Source organism: Crocodylus porosus, unplaced genomic scaffold (assembly GCF_001723895.1).
Source record: "Crocodylus porosus isolate Cpor-Errol unplaced genomic scaffold, CroPor_comp1, whole genome shotgun sequence".
NCBI lineage: Eukaryota > Metazoa > Chordata > Crocodylia > Crocodylidae > Crocodylus > Crocodylus porosus.
In genome coordinates this window covers 34815632-34833983 of record NW_017728948.1, presented here as the reverse complement: position 1 = coordinate 34833983, position 18352 = coordinate 34815632, and the positions used below count along the sequence as shown (strand labels likewise).

Genomic DNA, 18352 nt, shown 5'->3' with positions numbered 1-18352 from the left:
GATTCAGGTGGCAATGTAGCTTATGAAAACAGTATCATTCTGAAGGAATTCAATACTCCTTTTGAAGCTTCAGAGACTTGTGTAATTAAATGTAGTCTCTTTTCAGTTATGTTAAACCTTCCTAAACTTTGAAAGTTTAAATTAAGCCTATAATCCAGAAGTCCTATTGCAGATTTACTTAATAATATAATCTACCAGGCCTTTCCATTTCCATTCTTATAGTATAAAATACATCTTTATATCTTTATTGCTTACTTAGGTATCAGCCACCTGCACAGCCTCATCTAGGAATTACTGCATAAAACATCTTTCTAATTATGTAGAAAAACTAAAGCCCATTTAAACAAGACTTAAGGGTCTGAATCATAGCTCACTTGTCTTCAGAGCAGCAGGGTACAGTAGATGTAGCACTAGATTTGGATTTAAGAAGGCCTGGTGCCATTTCCACTTATTTTACTAAATCATAGGGTGCCTTTTCCTTCCTGTGACTTAGTTTCCCAGTCTGTAATTGGTTAGTGACATTGATCCTGAATAATGATACTGACCAAAAATCAGTATAAAAAAGCTCAATATTATGACCTCTTAATCTATATATACTGACTACTGTCACTTTTGAATGAGAAACATTGCAAATAAGATTTCCAAAAAGCAAATGAAACTGGTAGTTACTTCTGTAATTTTTAAGGACCAGACATGCTTTACACTTGTTAGATCATCTGTTTGAAACCCAGAAATCTGCACGTTGTTCTACAGCATAAGCCCATTCTCCCATGATCCATAGACTGTGTCACAAGGTAGAAGGGAGTACATTCCTAGATTAAAGTAGTGCTGGGTTTTTTTTTCTTTATGATGTTCTTAGCTCTGCCTGGTAGCCACGTGTGGTAATTTATCTAAGCATTTTGGCACCCATCTCATTTGAGATTGCAATAGGCCCCTTTGATCCCTTTGAAACAGTACTAATATCTAACGAACAGTTTGAGTTCAAGTTGATTAAAACTAATTTTATAGGAAACCAATATTTGCAATTTAATAAAACAAATATTTACTACCTATGATTTGTGTAGAAGGGCAGCATTTCACATTTATTGATCATGGAACTAAGTCCTGGTATGAACTTGCTACAACTTACAAAGTCCTATGAAAGTATAATTCCCTCTTTTAATACATGCCATTCAATTCATGTGGCTATCAGACAAAGCAGTATTTCTTTTGCCCATGTATTTATTGCAGTTCCTCTGAGATATTAAAGCTGACTGGAGCAGATGAGGACTTAGCTGAAATGCAATCATCAAAATAATGGTGTTCCCAGAATTTCATATATTTGACAAATCAGTGGCCTAATTCAGATCTTATACTAGTTTATATTCAAGGAGTCCATGGAAATATGCCAGTGTAAACCTGAGAGGCAGGTATGAACAGGATCGAACTCCATATTTCTATATAAATTTCCTCTGAATATGCTCTTATTTCATTTGCTATGATAAAAAATATCCTGATACTAAAAATATATTTCTACATTTAATACAGGATAAAAGAAGAATTGCTATTCCATATTTATTATTCTAAAAAGTAGAGATGCTTTTTAAATTTACACGAGGAATGGGATCTTTGAATGTTGTCTTCAAATTAGTTAATTTAATTGAATTACTTGAATTAATGAATAAAACCCCAAAATAGAGCTCCATTCTTGTAAAAAAATATTAAAAAAGCATAAATAAATGAGACTAGTTTGTGGTGTATAACATGTTACTAGTATGGTATGAAATGATAGAATGTAGCAATTACTTTTACTATTAAACTAGTACTTCAAGAGGTTGACAGCAGTAACAAAATGAAATCACTGGGAGAGAAAAGGGATTAGGGACCAAACAGTACCTTTGTATTAACAGCAGATTTATGTTTGTGCACACAGAGAAAAAGTTTGATATTGCCTACATACTTTTCTTTAAAGTATCTACAAAGTGAAACTTTGGTGCCCAAATTATTTCACATGCTTACTACAGTTAAGTTCAAGGAAAAGCACATTTCTATGAGTAATGGATATTGTTATTAATAAAACTAGATTTTTCTTAAGAATGATTCTTGCCTAAGGTTTACACCCTCAAATAATGTTCAGTAATAGTAATATTAGTTAAGTCCAAAGAGAAAAAAAACCCTTTTGGATTACTGTTGCTTCTAAACAATGGCATCATACCCATCACCAGTAGAGTCACCATAAGGAAGACTTCTATTTTTTAAAAAGGAATGTCTCCTCTCATGTCATTCATAGCAAGGTAATGTACTAAGGATAATACAGTCATTAATAGCAAGGTTTGAAAGTTCAGCCCATATTTGTTTCTATGTCCCACTTGCTCACCACCACCCAGTAAGAAAAGCAAGTTCACAACCCAAAAACAGCCCTCTTCTGCAGAGTGCTTTCTGGCTTTTCTTGTGACCTCCATGCTCAAGATCAGCATCTCTTCTGGCTGTCATTTTAGAAATTCAGGATCTAAGAAATAGCAGTTCTTACTTAGTTCAACTGAAACAGGTAGTGAAAATGATCAGTAAATACAGAAATAAACCAAAATCCATTTCAACATTTCATTATAACAATTGCTCTCTCTCAAGCACATGATGCAAATTAAGAACTTCAAAGCTAGGAAGAAAACCCAAGTTATTCATAGAATAACATACATCATGTTCAGAGTAACCTGCCTGTAAAAAGAAGCAGTTTAAAACTTGTATTTTTAATGCTTCTCTCTCATGTAAAACGTTCTAGATTCACAAGAGAAGAATCCCAGAATACATTGTTCTGGTATGATAGTTAAGTTGTATTTGATAGCAAAGCTCTTTATGCTTATATATATTTTTGGGGTGTGCAAAGGAATATTTCCTGCTAGACTTAATTTATTTCTTTCTGAAGGAGAATGGGGTACAGTTAATATAAGTACACTCCATGCATTCATTGACTACTACCTCAGATTTTAAAAAATTACAAAAATCTGTACAACAGATCAAGAATGATCATAGGGAGTCTTGGAAGAATAAGAGCAGATCTGAACTTATCTACAGAGTTGCACGGCATTCTCCCTAATCAACATGCCAGGAAATGTGGCTGTGTGAGAGGCTGAGAACATAATAAATCCAAGACTTCCAAACTTCAAAGATTAGGTTTGAAAAGAAGATCTGTAGAACATAATCCTATTGTTGCACTACCTCGTCTATTAGAAAAGATTTGAAATATGAAATTTGACTACAAAAGGGATCAATTTATTCTTTTAGTAATTTCTTGCCATGGATCACAACCATTTATGATTTCACTTGTTTAAACAGGCTTACAGTTTTGTGAAAATTTTACATATCATTTCAGGTTTATCATTTTGTGGGTATACCACAGTGAAAATATGTTTGTATATACTGAGAGAAAAACATGCTAAAACACAAGCATTTTAATCATTATTATTCTGTTAATAGGTAATATAAGGGTAATGAAAATTTACAAACTTTGTGTCTTAAACCCTCAGTTGGAAAAAATATAGTCTTTCTTATATTAGCTAACATTATTAATACTTTGTTCTTTAGGGCTTGATCCAAAGGCCACTGAAATCCATGGTAAGACTAACTGATTTCAATGGCTGTTGGATCACGCCCACACACAACCATTTGTATGAGCATCCCAAACTGCATTACAAAGGAAAGTACATATCTTTATTTCCCATTTACTGTGTTTAATTTTTACCCAGTTTTCCAACTGCACCTAGAGATACTATCTTCCGTTTGTTAAAGATTTAAAGATACTGGTGCTTTTACATAGAGGTGTACACATGTAGATGTACAAAGCCCTAATTGACTCTGTTTCTTCTTTTCTGCATTCTATTAGTGATGTACTATTCCCTTGTTAAATGTTGGCAGAAAGACTGATTTGTTATATGTATTGTTCATGATTTACTGGCTATGGCAAAAACAGGTTCACCTAGAGAGGCACTGTAGACATACAAGCTGAAACCATCTTGCAAGGGGTTAAGTTTGTAATCACTATCTAGTATATTCATAATCCCAACCACAGCCCAGTAATAGAAGAGAGTGGATCTAGAAGGTGCAGGAGGAGATGTGTTTATGTGTGTGTGCATGGTTTTTTTCTTTCATGCATCTATATTGCCTTCTATTCTACTGGAATAAATCTTTTCCATTTTGAGCAGAAATCTGTATACTAGTTATCCCCTATGGATAGTTGCAAAAAAGACCTTTACTAGGACAACCACCTTTTAAAAACAGTTCTACTGAAGATTTCATTCAGGAATATTTTTTGCTTATTGGCAGATGGGCAGATGAAAGAATGGGCAGATAGTTGGAAATCAAACTTTCTCCCCAGTAGAAGCAAACCTGTGGAGCCCGAACAATGGAAATAGTTGATGATAGTCTACTTGAAAATGGAACCGATATTTCTGCTCTTTTTTGTGATATTATCTTGGAAAATGATACATTTTTCTGTGTGGATGACTCACCTCATCCTGCTAAAGGTATGTACATGAAAATACATTTTTTCAGAAAGCAACAGTTTGAGCTGAAAGTAAAATCAGAGATATTTTAAGAGAAACAGGTACTCAGAGGTTTTTTGAGGCAGAGCAAAAACAAGCATTAGCTGATAAATTCAGATAAGCAACAGACTAGCAAGAAATTAATATGCCCTGTCTCTTCAGTTTATAAACATGGCAGGAAAGAAATATAAAGCTAAAATGAAAAGATAACAATAGTGATACCAAGTCAAAATACAGATAGCAACACTTGAATGCTTAATAATATGTACATACTTTGTAGTACTACTGGAAAATTTAATAACTGTGGAGTTATATGATTATATGCAGCATATGAAAGTGATTAACATGATATATGTCATGCCTAAAAAATTACTAATATACTAAAGTAATACAAATTGCCATTTATTTTTGGTTCTTAACATGAGTTCACTGTAATTTAAATTGTGCTTTGCAATGCTTATTTTTGAGTAGCATGTACTTTTGAGTAGCCAAATATAGTTCTCAAAGTGTACAGTGTATTGAATATATTGTACTTAAACATTATACAGTTCAGGTAGATCAGAATCAAACTCAGAATTTACTTCCACCAGTTTTACTTTGGTGTAAAGATACCAGCTTCAGTGGAATTGCATACAAGAAAAGTCCACTGCCTTGAGTGTTGAAGCAGCCCTTTACCTTTTGATTAACAGATTAGACCTACTGATAAAAGCTAATACAGTACATGATCTGCATATTTTGTAACTAATTCTTTATTGTGGCAATTTTCAGATTTGCATCAGACAGTTCGGATTCTGCTGTATTCCTTGATATTTTTGCTCAGTGTGTTGGGGAACAGTCTGGTAATTACAGTGCTGATAAGAAACAAAAGGATGAGGACAGTCACTAATATATTTCTGCTGTCACTGGCTGTCAGTGACCTGATGCTTTGCCTTTTCTGCATGCCATTCACCCTCATTCCTAACCTGCTGAAGGATTTTATCTTTGGTAGTGCTGTTTGTAAAACTGCCACCTACTTCATGGGTAAGTCTCTCAACTGTAGCATTTTATATTTGCTCTAAAGATGAACCCATTAAGGTTTGTGAAATGCTAAATAAGGGCCAGATCTTTTAATGTGCTAAGATATCCCAACCCTGGTTAAACAAAATTGAGTAAATGTTAAGAGCTCATGGGAAAGATCATCACTATGAAATGCAAGTAGCACAAGCAGCGACTAAAACCTCTAACATACAGAGGTAAAAACTTTTTCTGTGCAAGTAAAATGGACTAGAAGGAGTCCTGTTATGAAGAGTGAGGGTAACACCCATTTATAATGAGCAGAGTGTTCAGAGTCAAATCTGCTCACTTCGGAGACAAATGGTTTTACCTTTGTTGGACCAGCAGAGTCAATACAGAAATAAGGACTCAGTCTTGCAAGGTGCTGAGCTCTCTAGCAGTGAAACCTTTGGAATAGGCTGAGTGTTCACTACTTTACAGAATCAGCCTGTAGGACGGGAGCTGCATTCAAGGCCTTTATTATCAGCAGAGCAGTTAACAGTTTGGATTGCTGGGCAAATAGATTACGATTGCACAACCATAACCAAGGGCAGAATTGTCTACTCCTAAGTGACAAATGAAAAGGGGGAAAACCCAGCCAGGTTTCGGCCTCCCTGTCGGGGCCTGAGGAGGCGGCAGTTTGTCACACGCACACTTTTATTTGTAAATGCATCAAATATTTCCAGAAGTCAGTGAACAACAATAATTATGGAGCCTCACAATACAATTTTTACACTCACTTTGAAAAAGCAATATCACTTTTAAAATGCTTTGGCTGGACATTGTTCTTGTTACAGAGCTAGATCCAGGAGCTGCAGGTAGACTGGTTTATGAAGCAGCTGCAAGCCACAATCTCTCACTTCAGAAGTTTTACTTAAAAAAATGTAAAGTAACAACAAAGCCATTTTGAAAAGCTTTTTTTTTCAAATCTCAAAAGTGACCCTTAGCAGTTCATTACAAAAATGTACGCATGTATGTCCAACCTGCATCCTTCAAAACTATGAGGTAGTATGAAAGTTCACTTCTAAAGTGTGGGAATGGGAAGTCAATATCTTTCTTTAGATACAAATCAATAACACTGAAGTCCATATTTAAACAAATTGTAATGAATACTGACATGACGAAAATTACTGAAGCATTAATATTTTTACTTATTTCATTATAAACACAAACTATCACATGCTAAATTATTCAGAATACACACACATCTATGTCTACACACACACATTCCAGTATGAAATTAAAAATTACAAAGTTAATTTTATCTTACAAATCAGAATGTGGATTTTCCTGTTAATAATTTAGGCCAATGGTGCTCAATCTTTTTCTTCCAGTGGGCTGGCTCAACCATGTACAGGCCGTATGCTGGCTGGATTCAGCCAGTGGCCCCAGTCGGGGCTGGCGGGGGGGGCAGGGAGGGACAGGGCAGCCTGGCCCCAATCCAGCCCTGAAAGCAGGGATAGAAGGGGGCTTGACCTAGGTTCAGCTTGGCCCCAGGAGAGAAGGAGGCTTGACATGGATCCAGCTCCATTGGGGTGGGGGGAGGGTGGCCCAGCCTTGATATAGCCCCACAGGACCTGGGGTTTTAAATTTGGCAGTGGTGGAGAGTGGCCATATTAAATTGCCACTATTCCCCTGTCACCAAAATTTCTAAATCTGAGGAAAGCCCCATGGGCTAGATACCATGGCTTCATGGGCCACATTTGGCCCACAGGCTGGAGGCTGAGAAGCCCTGGTTTAAGTTAAGAAAGGAACAATATTGATGAATAGTCCCTGATGTACACTGCATCTCCCATCCACTTAAACTGTCACTTTAGGATGCAAGAGGGTTATAAATATGAATACTACAAACTACAAATGATTTTTGGCAAGCAACCTTTTATGTAAAAATGTTAATAACTTACATTTTTTTTATTTAAGAGAAAATAATTTCATACCAGAAAATTCCTATGCAACTTAGGGTTAAAGGGAAGGAATATTTCTAGTCATGCAGCAATTGTTATTTTACAATTATAATTCCCTGAGGTCACAAGAAAAAAATAGGTATAACACACTGTGTTTATATTTAATGCTATTTTTATATCTACTAGCAAGGAGGAAAAATTAACATACATTTTATAGAATCAGGTTCTAATTCACTACTACACTTCCTTCAGTTTGGTACTATATGCCTCCACTAAAAGCTATGGAAGTTCATAATTGTGGTTATTTTATTTTATTTAAAACAAAAATATACTCATTTATTGCTATCAAATTAAATTAACTCCAGTGATTTCAAATGCCTGATTATATTTCAGCAAAGTTATATTAGCATAAGAACTGGAATAACAAATGAGTAGATAGTCATAGTAGGTAGGGTAGATTTGCATTGTATAGACTAACCAAAGAATGCATATTTATACACACACACACACACACACACACACACACACACACCCCCTGCACATACATACATATCTATCTAACAGCCTTTCATAGGCTAGAGTGCTTGTGTGCACACACACAGAGCATCTGATGAAGTGAGCTCTAGCCCACAAAATCTTGTGCTATATCTCTACTTTCATTGGTCTATGGCATGCAAATACCTGCCTTGTACATAAGGTAATGTAAGAATCTTATGTGACTGACCATTTACTTCTTGCTTTGGTAGAACAAAGACAAAAACTGTCAATTATTTTGTTTCATACATTTGTGTAGTTAAGTATAAATCTGGAATATAAGATTACAAAACCCAAGTACCAGAAGGCTGTCAGAGCTACTCCCATAGTTTTCTTACTGTGCATTATGTACCCAGAAGTTTAGGCAAGAATCTTAAAAAAAAAAACAAACAACAAAGAAGAACAAAAAGAGAGCCATCTGTTTTTTAAAAGAAGAACAGACATAATTTATTTCTTTGCTTTCCATGTCTAGGCATCTCAGTAAGCGTATCCACATTCAACCTGGTTGCCATATCTTTGGAAAGATACAGCGCCATTTGCAAACCTTTACAGTCTAGGGTCTGGCAGACAAAATCTCATGCTTTGAAGGTGATTGCTGCTACCTGGTGCATCTCCTTTACCATCATGTCCCCATACCCAATACACAGCAAACTGGTTCCTTTTACAAAACCGAACAACAGTACAGCTAACATGTGTCGCCTGCTTTGGCCAAGTGATGTCATTCAGCAGTCCTGGTAAGATATAATCGACTCTTAAATATCTGATAATTGTCTGGTATCAAATAAAATGACATGGTTGCAGCAAGCCTGTTGCAAATCCATTATTAACCATTAGAGAAAGTTTAAAATTCTAGTATGCTTGTTTAGAAAGTTCCATAGACTGCTAGTTCTTAAACTGCCTTTTTTCTCCTTTTAATACTGTCATTGCTTTTGCTTCACAAAGGTGATACATATAATATGCCAATAATGCTCAGACTACAGATGGTAAAACATCTGTTGCCTTTGTAGTGCTGCCCCCTACTAGTAGAGCTTAGTCCTCTACTCGTCCTTTTAAAGTGTTTTTGATCAAGTACTCTTGAAAAGCCATACACATCCACACCCGGTGCCCCTTCTATGAGTCATTCTTTGCCTACGTAGAACGGATGTAGTTCCAGTTGTCAACAAATAAGACGACATGCACATTGGAGAGAGAATAAATGTACTTGAAAATGGAACCAAGCTAATAACCTGGAGAGATTAGAGCAGAAATGTAAGCAGGCAATGCAAGGAGAAATCAGTGCTATTGAACACAAAGCCATATGCCACGAGACTGTGAATAAATGGTAAAGATACAACATAGGAATATAAGAAGGTGCAACATTGCATTGAAAACTAGTTTATATTTACCGTGTTTCCTTAATATTTCCTTTTTCACATAACCAAGCACTTTGGCTATCACAGGAACAGTATAGGGGTGTTGTTAATAACTTTAGCAGAACCTGGGAACAAGCCCATAGCTGGTACCACCTAGTACTGGTGCATCCACAGAAACATTTATTGTATGTTAATATTTTCAGTACTTATTATGCCTGCTATAATGAGCATGCATGAAAAGGAAAGTTAAAGAGTTAAATCCTATTTTCAGTTACACCAGCATAAATATAGGGAAACTCCAACGAGTGTGCACTAAAACTACTGACAGCAGAAAATGTTTAGGCTCAAAAATACACGATTGCTTTGTTAATAACATTTTTAAACAGAACGTCTCTCTGTTTTGATCTTTTAATAATATGGTTTGATGAATGTACTGCAAGGTGGATAGAAAACTGGCTGGACCATCCAGCTCAATGTCTAGCTGGCAGCCGGTATTACGTGGAGTGCCCCCAGGGTCAGTCTTGGGGCTGGTTTTGTTCAACATTTTCACAAATGACCAGGACGATGGGATGGAGTGCACCCCCATCAAGCTTGCATATGACATCAAGCTAGTGGCAAGTAGTGGATAGATTGTAGAATAAGGCTAGAATTCAGAGAGATGTCAACAAATTGAACCTAAAGAAATCTCATGAGGTTCAGTAAGGAGAAGTGTAAAAAGTTAAGACAGAACAATGCCATGCACACCCATAGAGGCTGGGAACTGACTGGCTAAGCAGCAGCTCTGCAGAAAAGGACTGGAGGTTACAGTGGACAATCAGCTGAATAGGTTTGTTGTGAAGCAGGCTAATGGCACACTGGGCTGCATTAGCAGGGGTGTTACCAGCAGATCAAGGGAAGTGATTATTCCCCTTTATTCAGCACTGGTAAGGCCACATCTGGAGTACTGTGTCCAGTTTTAGGCCTCCCCCACCCCAACACTATAGAAAGGATATAGACAAGTTGAAGCATCCAGCAGAGGGCAATGAAAATGGTTAGGGGCTAGGGCACGTGACTGCTGAGGAGAGGCTGAGGGAACTGGGTTTATTTAGTCTGGAGAAGAGAAAACAGAGGTGATTTAATAGCAACCTTCAACTACCAGCAGGGTGGTCTGAAAGAGGATGGAGCTAGGCTGTCCTTAGTGGTGCAGATGCCAGAACAAGAAACAATGGTCTCAAGTTGCAGCACGGGAAGTTGAGGTTAGACAGGAAGACAAACTTTCTCAGGAGGAGAGTAGTAAAGCACTGGAAACAGGTTACCCAGACAGGTTGTGGAACTCCATCCTTCAAGGTTTTGAAGAGCAGACTAGACAGCCCTGGCTGGGATGATATAGTTGGGGATGGTCCTGCTTTGAGCAGGGAGTTGGACTAAATGATCTCCTGAGGACCCTATGCTAATATAATAGAATCAAAGAAAATTCATGTCATACAGAACAACATTTTAATAATACATTAATTGATTACAATGTGTAATAAATAATTGAGTTTCCTTCAAAGTGGATTTCCCACTATGTGAATAGTTCAGTACCAAAACAAAACAAAAATCCAGCCCCAGTATGTACCATTTTTCCTTTAGAATGGGCATGAAGCTGGAGGTGAAAAAAATACCCATCTCATTGCCTTGCTCTGGTTGGCATGTTGTTCTGAGGATGGGCACTGTCCTACTTCAGGAACATAGGAATCACCAGTATCAGCATCTCACTTACGTACTAGTAGGTGGTTTAAGTTTCCATTTTCATTAAAAAAATACACCACAAAGCCATTAAACTGCTTCTAATAGTCAAATATTGAACAGGCACAGACTGAAGCATCTTCTAATCCCTTAATTGTTGCCTGTTCCATCAGGGTAGAGATGCTCCGAGTTGGCAAAGCAGAGAAACCAGAACTGCTTTTGTTCTCACACTATTTCTTCTGTGGGGAAAAATGGGATTTTCCAGCCTCTAGCACTGCCAAAGCAGCCTACCGTGCATTTAACTAATGAGACATCCAAGTCATTAAACAGAACACAAAACATGTAGCTGCTTTTCTGTGTTTTTGCTGATCCTCACTCTCAGAAGGACTCTTCTGTGGCTTCCACAGGTACACATTTCTGCTACTCATACTCTTTCTTATACCTGGGATTGTAATGATGATTGCATATGGCTTAATTTCCTTGGAACTATACAGAGGAATTAAATTTGATGTCAGCCAGCGCAAGTCTTCACGAGGTAACAGCACAAATGAATTATTTGTTTGTTTGTTTGTTTATCTATTTATTTTTAAATAACAGATGTTAAGATGTGAACAGTAGAGCCAAGCACACAATTTATTCCATAAACAGTCATTTCTGCTGGCATAATGTCCATGAACCGATTACAAAATTCATATTGGATGCATTCATTTATTAAAATTATTAACATTATCTGCAAAGAATTCAGCTGGGATATTAGATTTGTAATTCCACTGGGCTAATTACATAATGGAGTAGATAATGTGCCTGCTTGCACATTCAATGAGTTTTGCACTAAGGCTTTGGACATACATTTCTTTGTAGTGCTACAAAAGACCATAATGCTACAAACATTAAATGCTATGGAGGTATGCACGTGGACCCAGACAGCTCCCTGGCTTCAGAGGTATACTCTCCAGCTGGGGGACAACAGAGGGCTGCTCCTTTGCCCCCCATGACCCAACCACCCCTCCCAATCCCCCAACACCTGTCAGTAAGCTAGATCAAACAGTTTGCCTTCACCCACTCCGGGAGCAGCAGCCACCAGGAGCAGCAGCTGTCACAGACTGCTGCTCCCCACCCCTGGCACCCTAGTTTCAGGGAGCAGCAACAACCTCACTGCCACTGTAAGACAAACACAAAGCCAATGCTTTTGTGGCAGCAGGATCCCAGCATGGCTGTGACAGCTCATCACCATAGTTGGGCAATCTGTCAGGGAGCCAGGCACTCTCCTTCCCCCTTGGATATGGTGAGGGAGAGCAGAGGACTGTGGGACATTAGAGAAAGCATTCCTATAGCCATAGATGACCCATAGGAGTTGACAGTGTTGGGGCAAAACTCCATGCTACCCCAGTTGCTGCTGGGTGCTGGCTCCTGCCTTGCTGCCAGCACAGAAATTGCACCACCCCACTGCTGCTGGGCCCTGGCTTCGGCCAGGCTGAAGCTGCAGCCCCAAGCCCAGCCACCAGCACGGAAATCTGGAGAGGTATGTGCCTCCTGTGCCCAACCCCCCCACATTGTCTGTGCCAGTAGCAGAAGTTCCTTTGTCAAAGAAGAACATTTTTGTGGTGGAACCACCATTTTTGTGGCACTACAGATGGCTTGCACGTGTCGTGCTTTAAAAAGTGAGTTACTTGGCCATCTTACACGTGGCCAAGTAACATGACAGGAATTGTAACATTAACATATACATGTAATTCAAAAGTTACTTCTGGCAAAAGTTAACTACTCTCTCTCAATATTCTGTTTTCAACAGTACGTAGAGTTAAGGCCTCTGAACGTTTCTGGAAAGGGTCCCCAAATGGCCGTATAGCTGAGTGAATTACAATTTAATTTAGAACTGGAAGGCCTTTTTTCTTTTGCTTTTTTTACCACTAGTTGCTCAGCATCAATGCATGTCATTGCTCACTTGAATTTAGGCTGCATTCTTGGATTTATACTTTGCTGCTGTTCACAAATGTTGTGTGACCTATTCATGTACATGCAGAAAGAAAAGCCAGCACTGGCAGTAACAAGTATGAAGATGGAGATGGGTGCTACGTTCAGAAGATGAAAAAGAAGAAAAAGATGTCACTGCAACAGCTCTCCAGCACCAGCAGCACCAAAGTAGACAGGGCAAGAAGCAACACTTCAACAGCCAATCTGATGGCTAAGAAGCTTGTCATCCGCATGCTGATGGTGATAGTGATGTTGTTTTTCCTTTGCTGGACTCCCATCTTCAGTGTAAATGCATGGCGTGCATTTGACACTGCTTCGGCAGACCAGCTTCTGTCAGGAGCTCCTATCTCCTTTATTCATTTGCTGTCCTACACTTCTGCCTGTGTGAACCCCATCATCTACTGCTTCATGAACAAGCGCTTCCGCATGGGTTTTCTAGCCACTTTCACCTGCTGTACTAAGCAAAAGCCCCCTGCAATAAGAGGAGAGATGGTTGATGAAGAAGAGGGGAAGACGACAGGAGCGTCTCTCTCCAGGTGTTCTTACACATACATGAATGCCTCTGCTCCCCCATGAGCTGCCACAGAAGGAGCTACATTTGGCCAAATTCAGTTACTTCTCTTCTCGTCTGGTCTTGGAAAGGTGATTAGAGTTTGACTCATAATGTGACCTAGTTCTGAAGACATCAAAACACCTCAGTTAAGCAATCAAAACTGATAGGAAAGGCAGTGGGAATGTGAGAAATGGATGCTGCTGCTTGTCTGGGCTTTTTTAGCATGTCTTTTAAAAGCAGACTGGAAATACTGGGCTAATATTTGCTCTGAAGTTTCCTATACAAATATACTGTAACCAAGAGGGTTTCTTTGCATCATCAGTTTAGCTCACTCATTTAAATGGAAAATTGAATGTTCCAGATACCATTCAGAGTATTTCTTGAAATTTCCAAGATGCTAAAATCCTCCTTATTAATTGCATTATAAATTGGTATTTTTACATGCTACCATTAGATATCCATGTCATGAAATCAAAATCTGTATGTTATTCTGATAGCAGTTTTTCCTGTTATTTTTGCTGAGGTACACTTGTTTTTAAATTAATTGAACACCAAGGCAAAGATGGAAGCAATGGGAAAGGCTATATATCCAAAGCACCGCTTAAAACAAACTTTAAGTAGATGAATTTTATTTTTTAAAATTAACAGCTATGAATGTAAATGGAATATACTCTTCCTTCAAATAGAAACCTATGACAAATTTTAAAGTACATGTAATAGAATAGTTTTGCGTAACTGTGATTTGAACAGGAAATAAAAGGACGAAGGGTTGACTTTCAAAGTTGGCCACAGACGGTGACAAACTTACCTCTCTCCCTCTGTGTATGCATGGGCAAAGCCCAAAACTAGACTGTTTTGAATATAAAAGCGTTATTACTAGCATACACACGTTAGTGCACAGAGGTATTTGCATATAGAAGTCTGCACACAGGCACCAAAGACTGGGATGGAGTCTTCTCAAAAAATAAGGACTGCCATAGTAAATGTATCTTGATTAAATAACAAATATAGAAGTGTATCCAAAAATCAGTTATGCTGTGGCAAAGCTTAGGCGTGAAAATAGTAGTAGTTAAATGGAGAAAAGTAGAAAGCAGCACATAAGCAAAGACTGGGCACAATGTAAGAAGTGTCTATGGTTTACTTGTAACCTATGAAATGAGTCTCTCTCCAGATATACCTATTTGTGTATAAATTCGGTATAGAGTAGAAAGTTATGAACTGTGTATTTCATCTGTTTTGTTATGTAACAAATTCAATCTTTTCTTATTCAGCATATGGGTGAGTATCAATGTTCAGACAATGCGCACAGTTCTCCAGAACTCGACAGTAGCAATTACGTAATTTACACTGAATTTTATCTTGTTTTGTAGAAGCTTCCTATTAAAGTCTTCTGTCTTCTAGTCTAGTCAGTACGATTTTTAAGAATGGTATGAGGTAGATATTAGACTTTGGAATTGAATGGAATATAGATGTGGATATTAAAAGAAAACGCTGTCAAGGTTTTTAATCTTAAAATCTGACTCACTACAGACTGATTTTTAAATTGAAAATACATTTTGGATTCCAAGTACCCAACTCAGCCCTGAGTTATATGTACCCTCAGTACTCACTTATGACTTAAGGCTGTTTTGCCCAAATAACTGAGCTGCACTTTTTTTAAAATCTAACTTGTCCACTGCCAGGAAATTTAAAAAACAATTACAACTGCATATGTGGGATCTATAAAAACCATGTTCTGCCTGCCACAATAATGAACTAGCATTATTCCTGGAGTGCTCACATTGATCTGACCCTTTGTCTTTACTCAGTCATAACTCCCATTGAATTAAATCCTGTAAGTTTTCCTTAATCAAGGATGCAGAAAAAGACACTGCACCTGGTCTAGCATGTAGGACATGGCATACTTTTCTTCTGTACAGCAACTTGAAATTATTAAACAAAACCAGCAATGTTAATTTAAGCTTTACCTAGGACACTGGGATAAGAATAAATCTTCTTGACATGGAAAGGCACAACCGGTAGGGAAAATTTTAATAATTTTCAAGTGGAACTATATTTCAGACCCTCAGAGAAAAAAATAATCAGTTTCCTGTTAAAAACTAAACTAAATAAAAAAGCTTGACAGTCTTTTTACTATAATATAAACAGGAGTCTGTACTCTTCAAAAGGTCAGCTCTGTTATACTGTGTAGTAGTAGTATATAAATCGTTAGGGGAAAAAAAACTTTTAATGTAATAGTTGTGAATATTACTGACTGTATTCAGTTTAGAAATGTGATGTACTCTGGAATTCTATATCAAATGTAAGAAAATATTCCTATTAGGTGTAGGCTTTCTAATGCAATCAGTACGTACATATCTGCATGCACACCATTCAGCTTTATCAGATGATTCAGCACAATGCCTAATTCATTAGCCCCAGGGCCTACATAGCGCTACGTACAAGTTACTTAAAATGACATCTCATTTTGATCATCGGTCCCCTGTGGCCTGGAGCATTGGAAGACTGAACATAAAACAAAGGGACCCTTTATTTTTTGTGATGGACAGTCAGTTGAAGGACAGGGGGGTCAGCACTGAGTGATATGAGAAGTGGGCAGATGGGAATAAAAGAATCAAGTTGAGCAGTGGGAGTGACAGGTGGGTAGCAATAAGGAATAAGAAACTAATAGAGAATGGAAATGAAAAACACAGATTTCCATCTCAGATGCTGGTTATGTACACAAATTTTTTATTTTAAAGCAGAACTTACCTTTTATGAAATGACAGTGCCACACTAACGTTAATTAATGTGCCTAAATCTGAAAATGGAAAACCTTGAAATCATGTGCAATACTTGCCATTATGTTAACCTGTTTTTTAATTTCCTAGTGGAAAAGTTCAGAAGGTTTTCCCCATTATGGACATTTTTGGTGCACTCTGCTGTGATCCTTTGCACTCCAAAGGTGAAACAGACATGGCATAAGGCTAAAAGTTATCCATGGCAATGGAATTCTTCCCAAAGCCTTGCAGTCAGATGCTGTTATTGAATTCTGGTAATGGAAATGTCATTTGTCATAGAGTAAATAAGAACTGAATAAAACAACAATACAAAGGAACAAATTAATTCTTATTATTCTGACATCTTTATTGGGGGAGGGGGGACACCCTGAAATTCCATTACTACAATTAGTAGCAAGCACCCGTAGAAAAAAGCCTGCTCCAAATCCAGCAGAAAAACACTGCAAAATAGTGACATGTAACAAATCCAAATGTCAAGTTTAAATTTTTTTATTCCCTCCCTTTCCCGCTCTCTTTCTTCTCTTCCCCCTCCCATATTTATTTTGTTTATTCCCTGAACATTATGCCTCCCTCCTCTGTTCTGTTCATCCCTTTCATCTTACCCTCACCTGCAGATCCTCATTTTTCCTCTGGAGTCTAATTTTGCAATCTTCTAAATTTTGAGGGCTCCTTTTCCTTTTCCCCACTGTATCTTCTACCTCCCTTCTACTCATCAGTGTTCCTTTCTCTCTTTCCCTTCAAGGTTTTTCTTTCCAAAAGCCCTTTTCACCTGTCTTGATCTCCCTTCTGCTCCAATACAGTCCTGAACCACATTATCCTGAACTCTGTTATCCTTTCATAATCCCATCCACATATGCAATCTTCTTATAATTACCCCTGCAACAATTACTTATCATAATCATGCACAGATTAATTGAAACCTCATTTCTTTTATATTCAAATCCTACTGAATACATTTGTGTGCGCACATGAACCTCTACCAAATCCTATCACATACAAATCCTGTACAAAAATACAAACCCACACAAAATCCTCTCTTAATCCTGAAAACACACTTCCTGCTGCATTTGTAATTTGCAACCTAGATGGTTGTGATAGGCTTTATTTAAATTTTTCTTCTACAACATTTGTTGGAGCTTCCTGAAACCAAGAGCCAGGTGAAGATGGCCTCTAACTTGTGTGGGACAGGGGACTTCACAGCTAGAGGAACAGGGATGCTCCTTAGGATGCTCTCATCTGGGCCATTTAATTACACTCAGTGATTTCTGCATCAAGGCTAATGCACATCTTTGGAAAGCCAGGTTTAAAAAAAATTACTGCATTCATTTGCTCAATAAATTGTTTCAATACTTAATTATCCTCACTTAAGAATTTGTGCATTTTTAGTTTGAATGTTCCAGACTTCAGTTTCTATTTGTTGGATTTTGTTCTGCTTTTATCTAGGTGTTTGTTTGGAGTCTTCTACTATCAAATATTTTCTCCTTAGCGAGTCTTACTGGATCATGTTTGATAATCCAAAAAAAACTAACGTCTTTAGGTTTCTCTGTCAGGTTTTTTTTCTAGACAACTAAACAATGTTGTAGTTTTCAAAACCCTATTCAAGTTTTATGGTCATTGTAAACGTGTAAATGCCAGATGGATCACCACATGGTGCGGCTCAGTGGTCTCAATTCACCAGGGGCAGGTGCCCCATCTGCAGTTGGCCTTATACAGCTACATTTTCAAAAGTGCTGAGAGGGAGCAGATTCACTGACCATTATTTGATTAAATATCTTTTTCCTTTAAGTTTAATCTTCCCCACCCAAAAAAAAGATGTACCAGAGTGTGCCACCTGCCCCATATTTTAGGAACATTTCCTCACAAGCTCAAAAAATAGTCCTTTTGATTTAATGCAACCTAAACCAAATTAGGTTTTCATAGATTTCATAGACATTAGGGCTGGAAGGGACCTCAGAAGATCATTGAGTTCTGCCCCCAGCCCGAAGGGGTCAGCTGGGGT

The 18352-nt window shown here is 37.8% G+C and overlaps 1 protein-coding gene across 1 annotated transcript; it reads left to right on the top strand.

The window, feature by feature from the left end:
• Positions 1-4145: 4145 nt before the first annotated feature.
• Positions 4146-14844, top strand: CCKAR (cholecystokinin A receptor). Its single transcript, XM_019553487.1, has 5 exons — positions 4146-4499; positions 5286-5537; positions 8460-8721; positions 11454-11581; positions 13070-14844. The coding sequence occupies exons 1-5, from the start codon at positions 4379-4381 to the stop codon at positions 13594-13596; spliced, it is 1290 nt and encodes a 429-aa protein (XP_019409032.1). The 5' UTR covers positions 4146-4378; the 3' UTR covers positions 13597-14844.
• The last annotated feature ends 3508 nt before the right edge of the window (positions 14845-18352 follow it).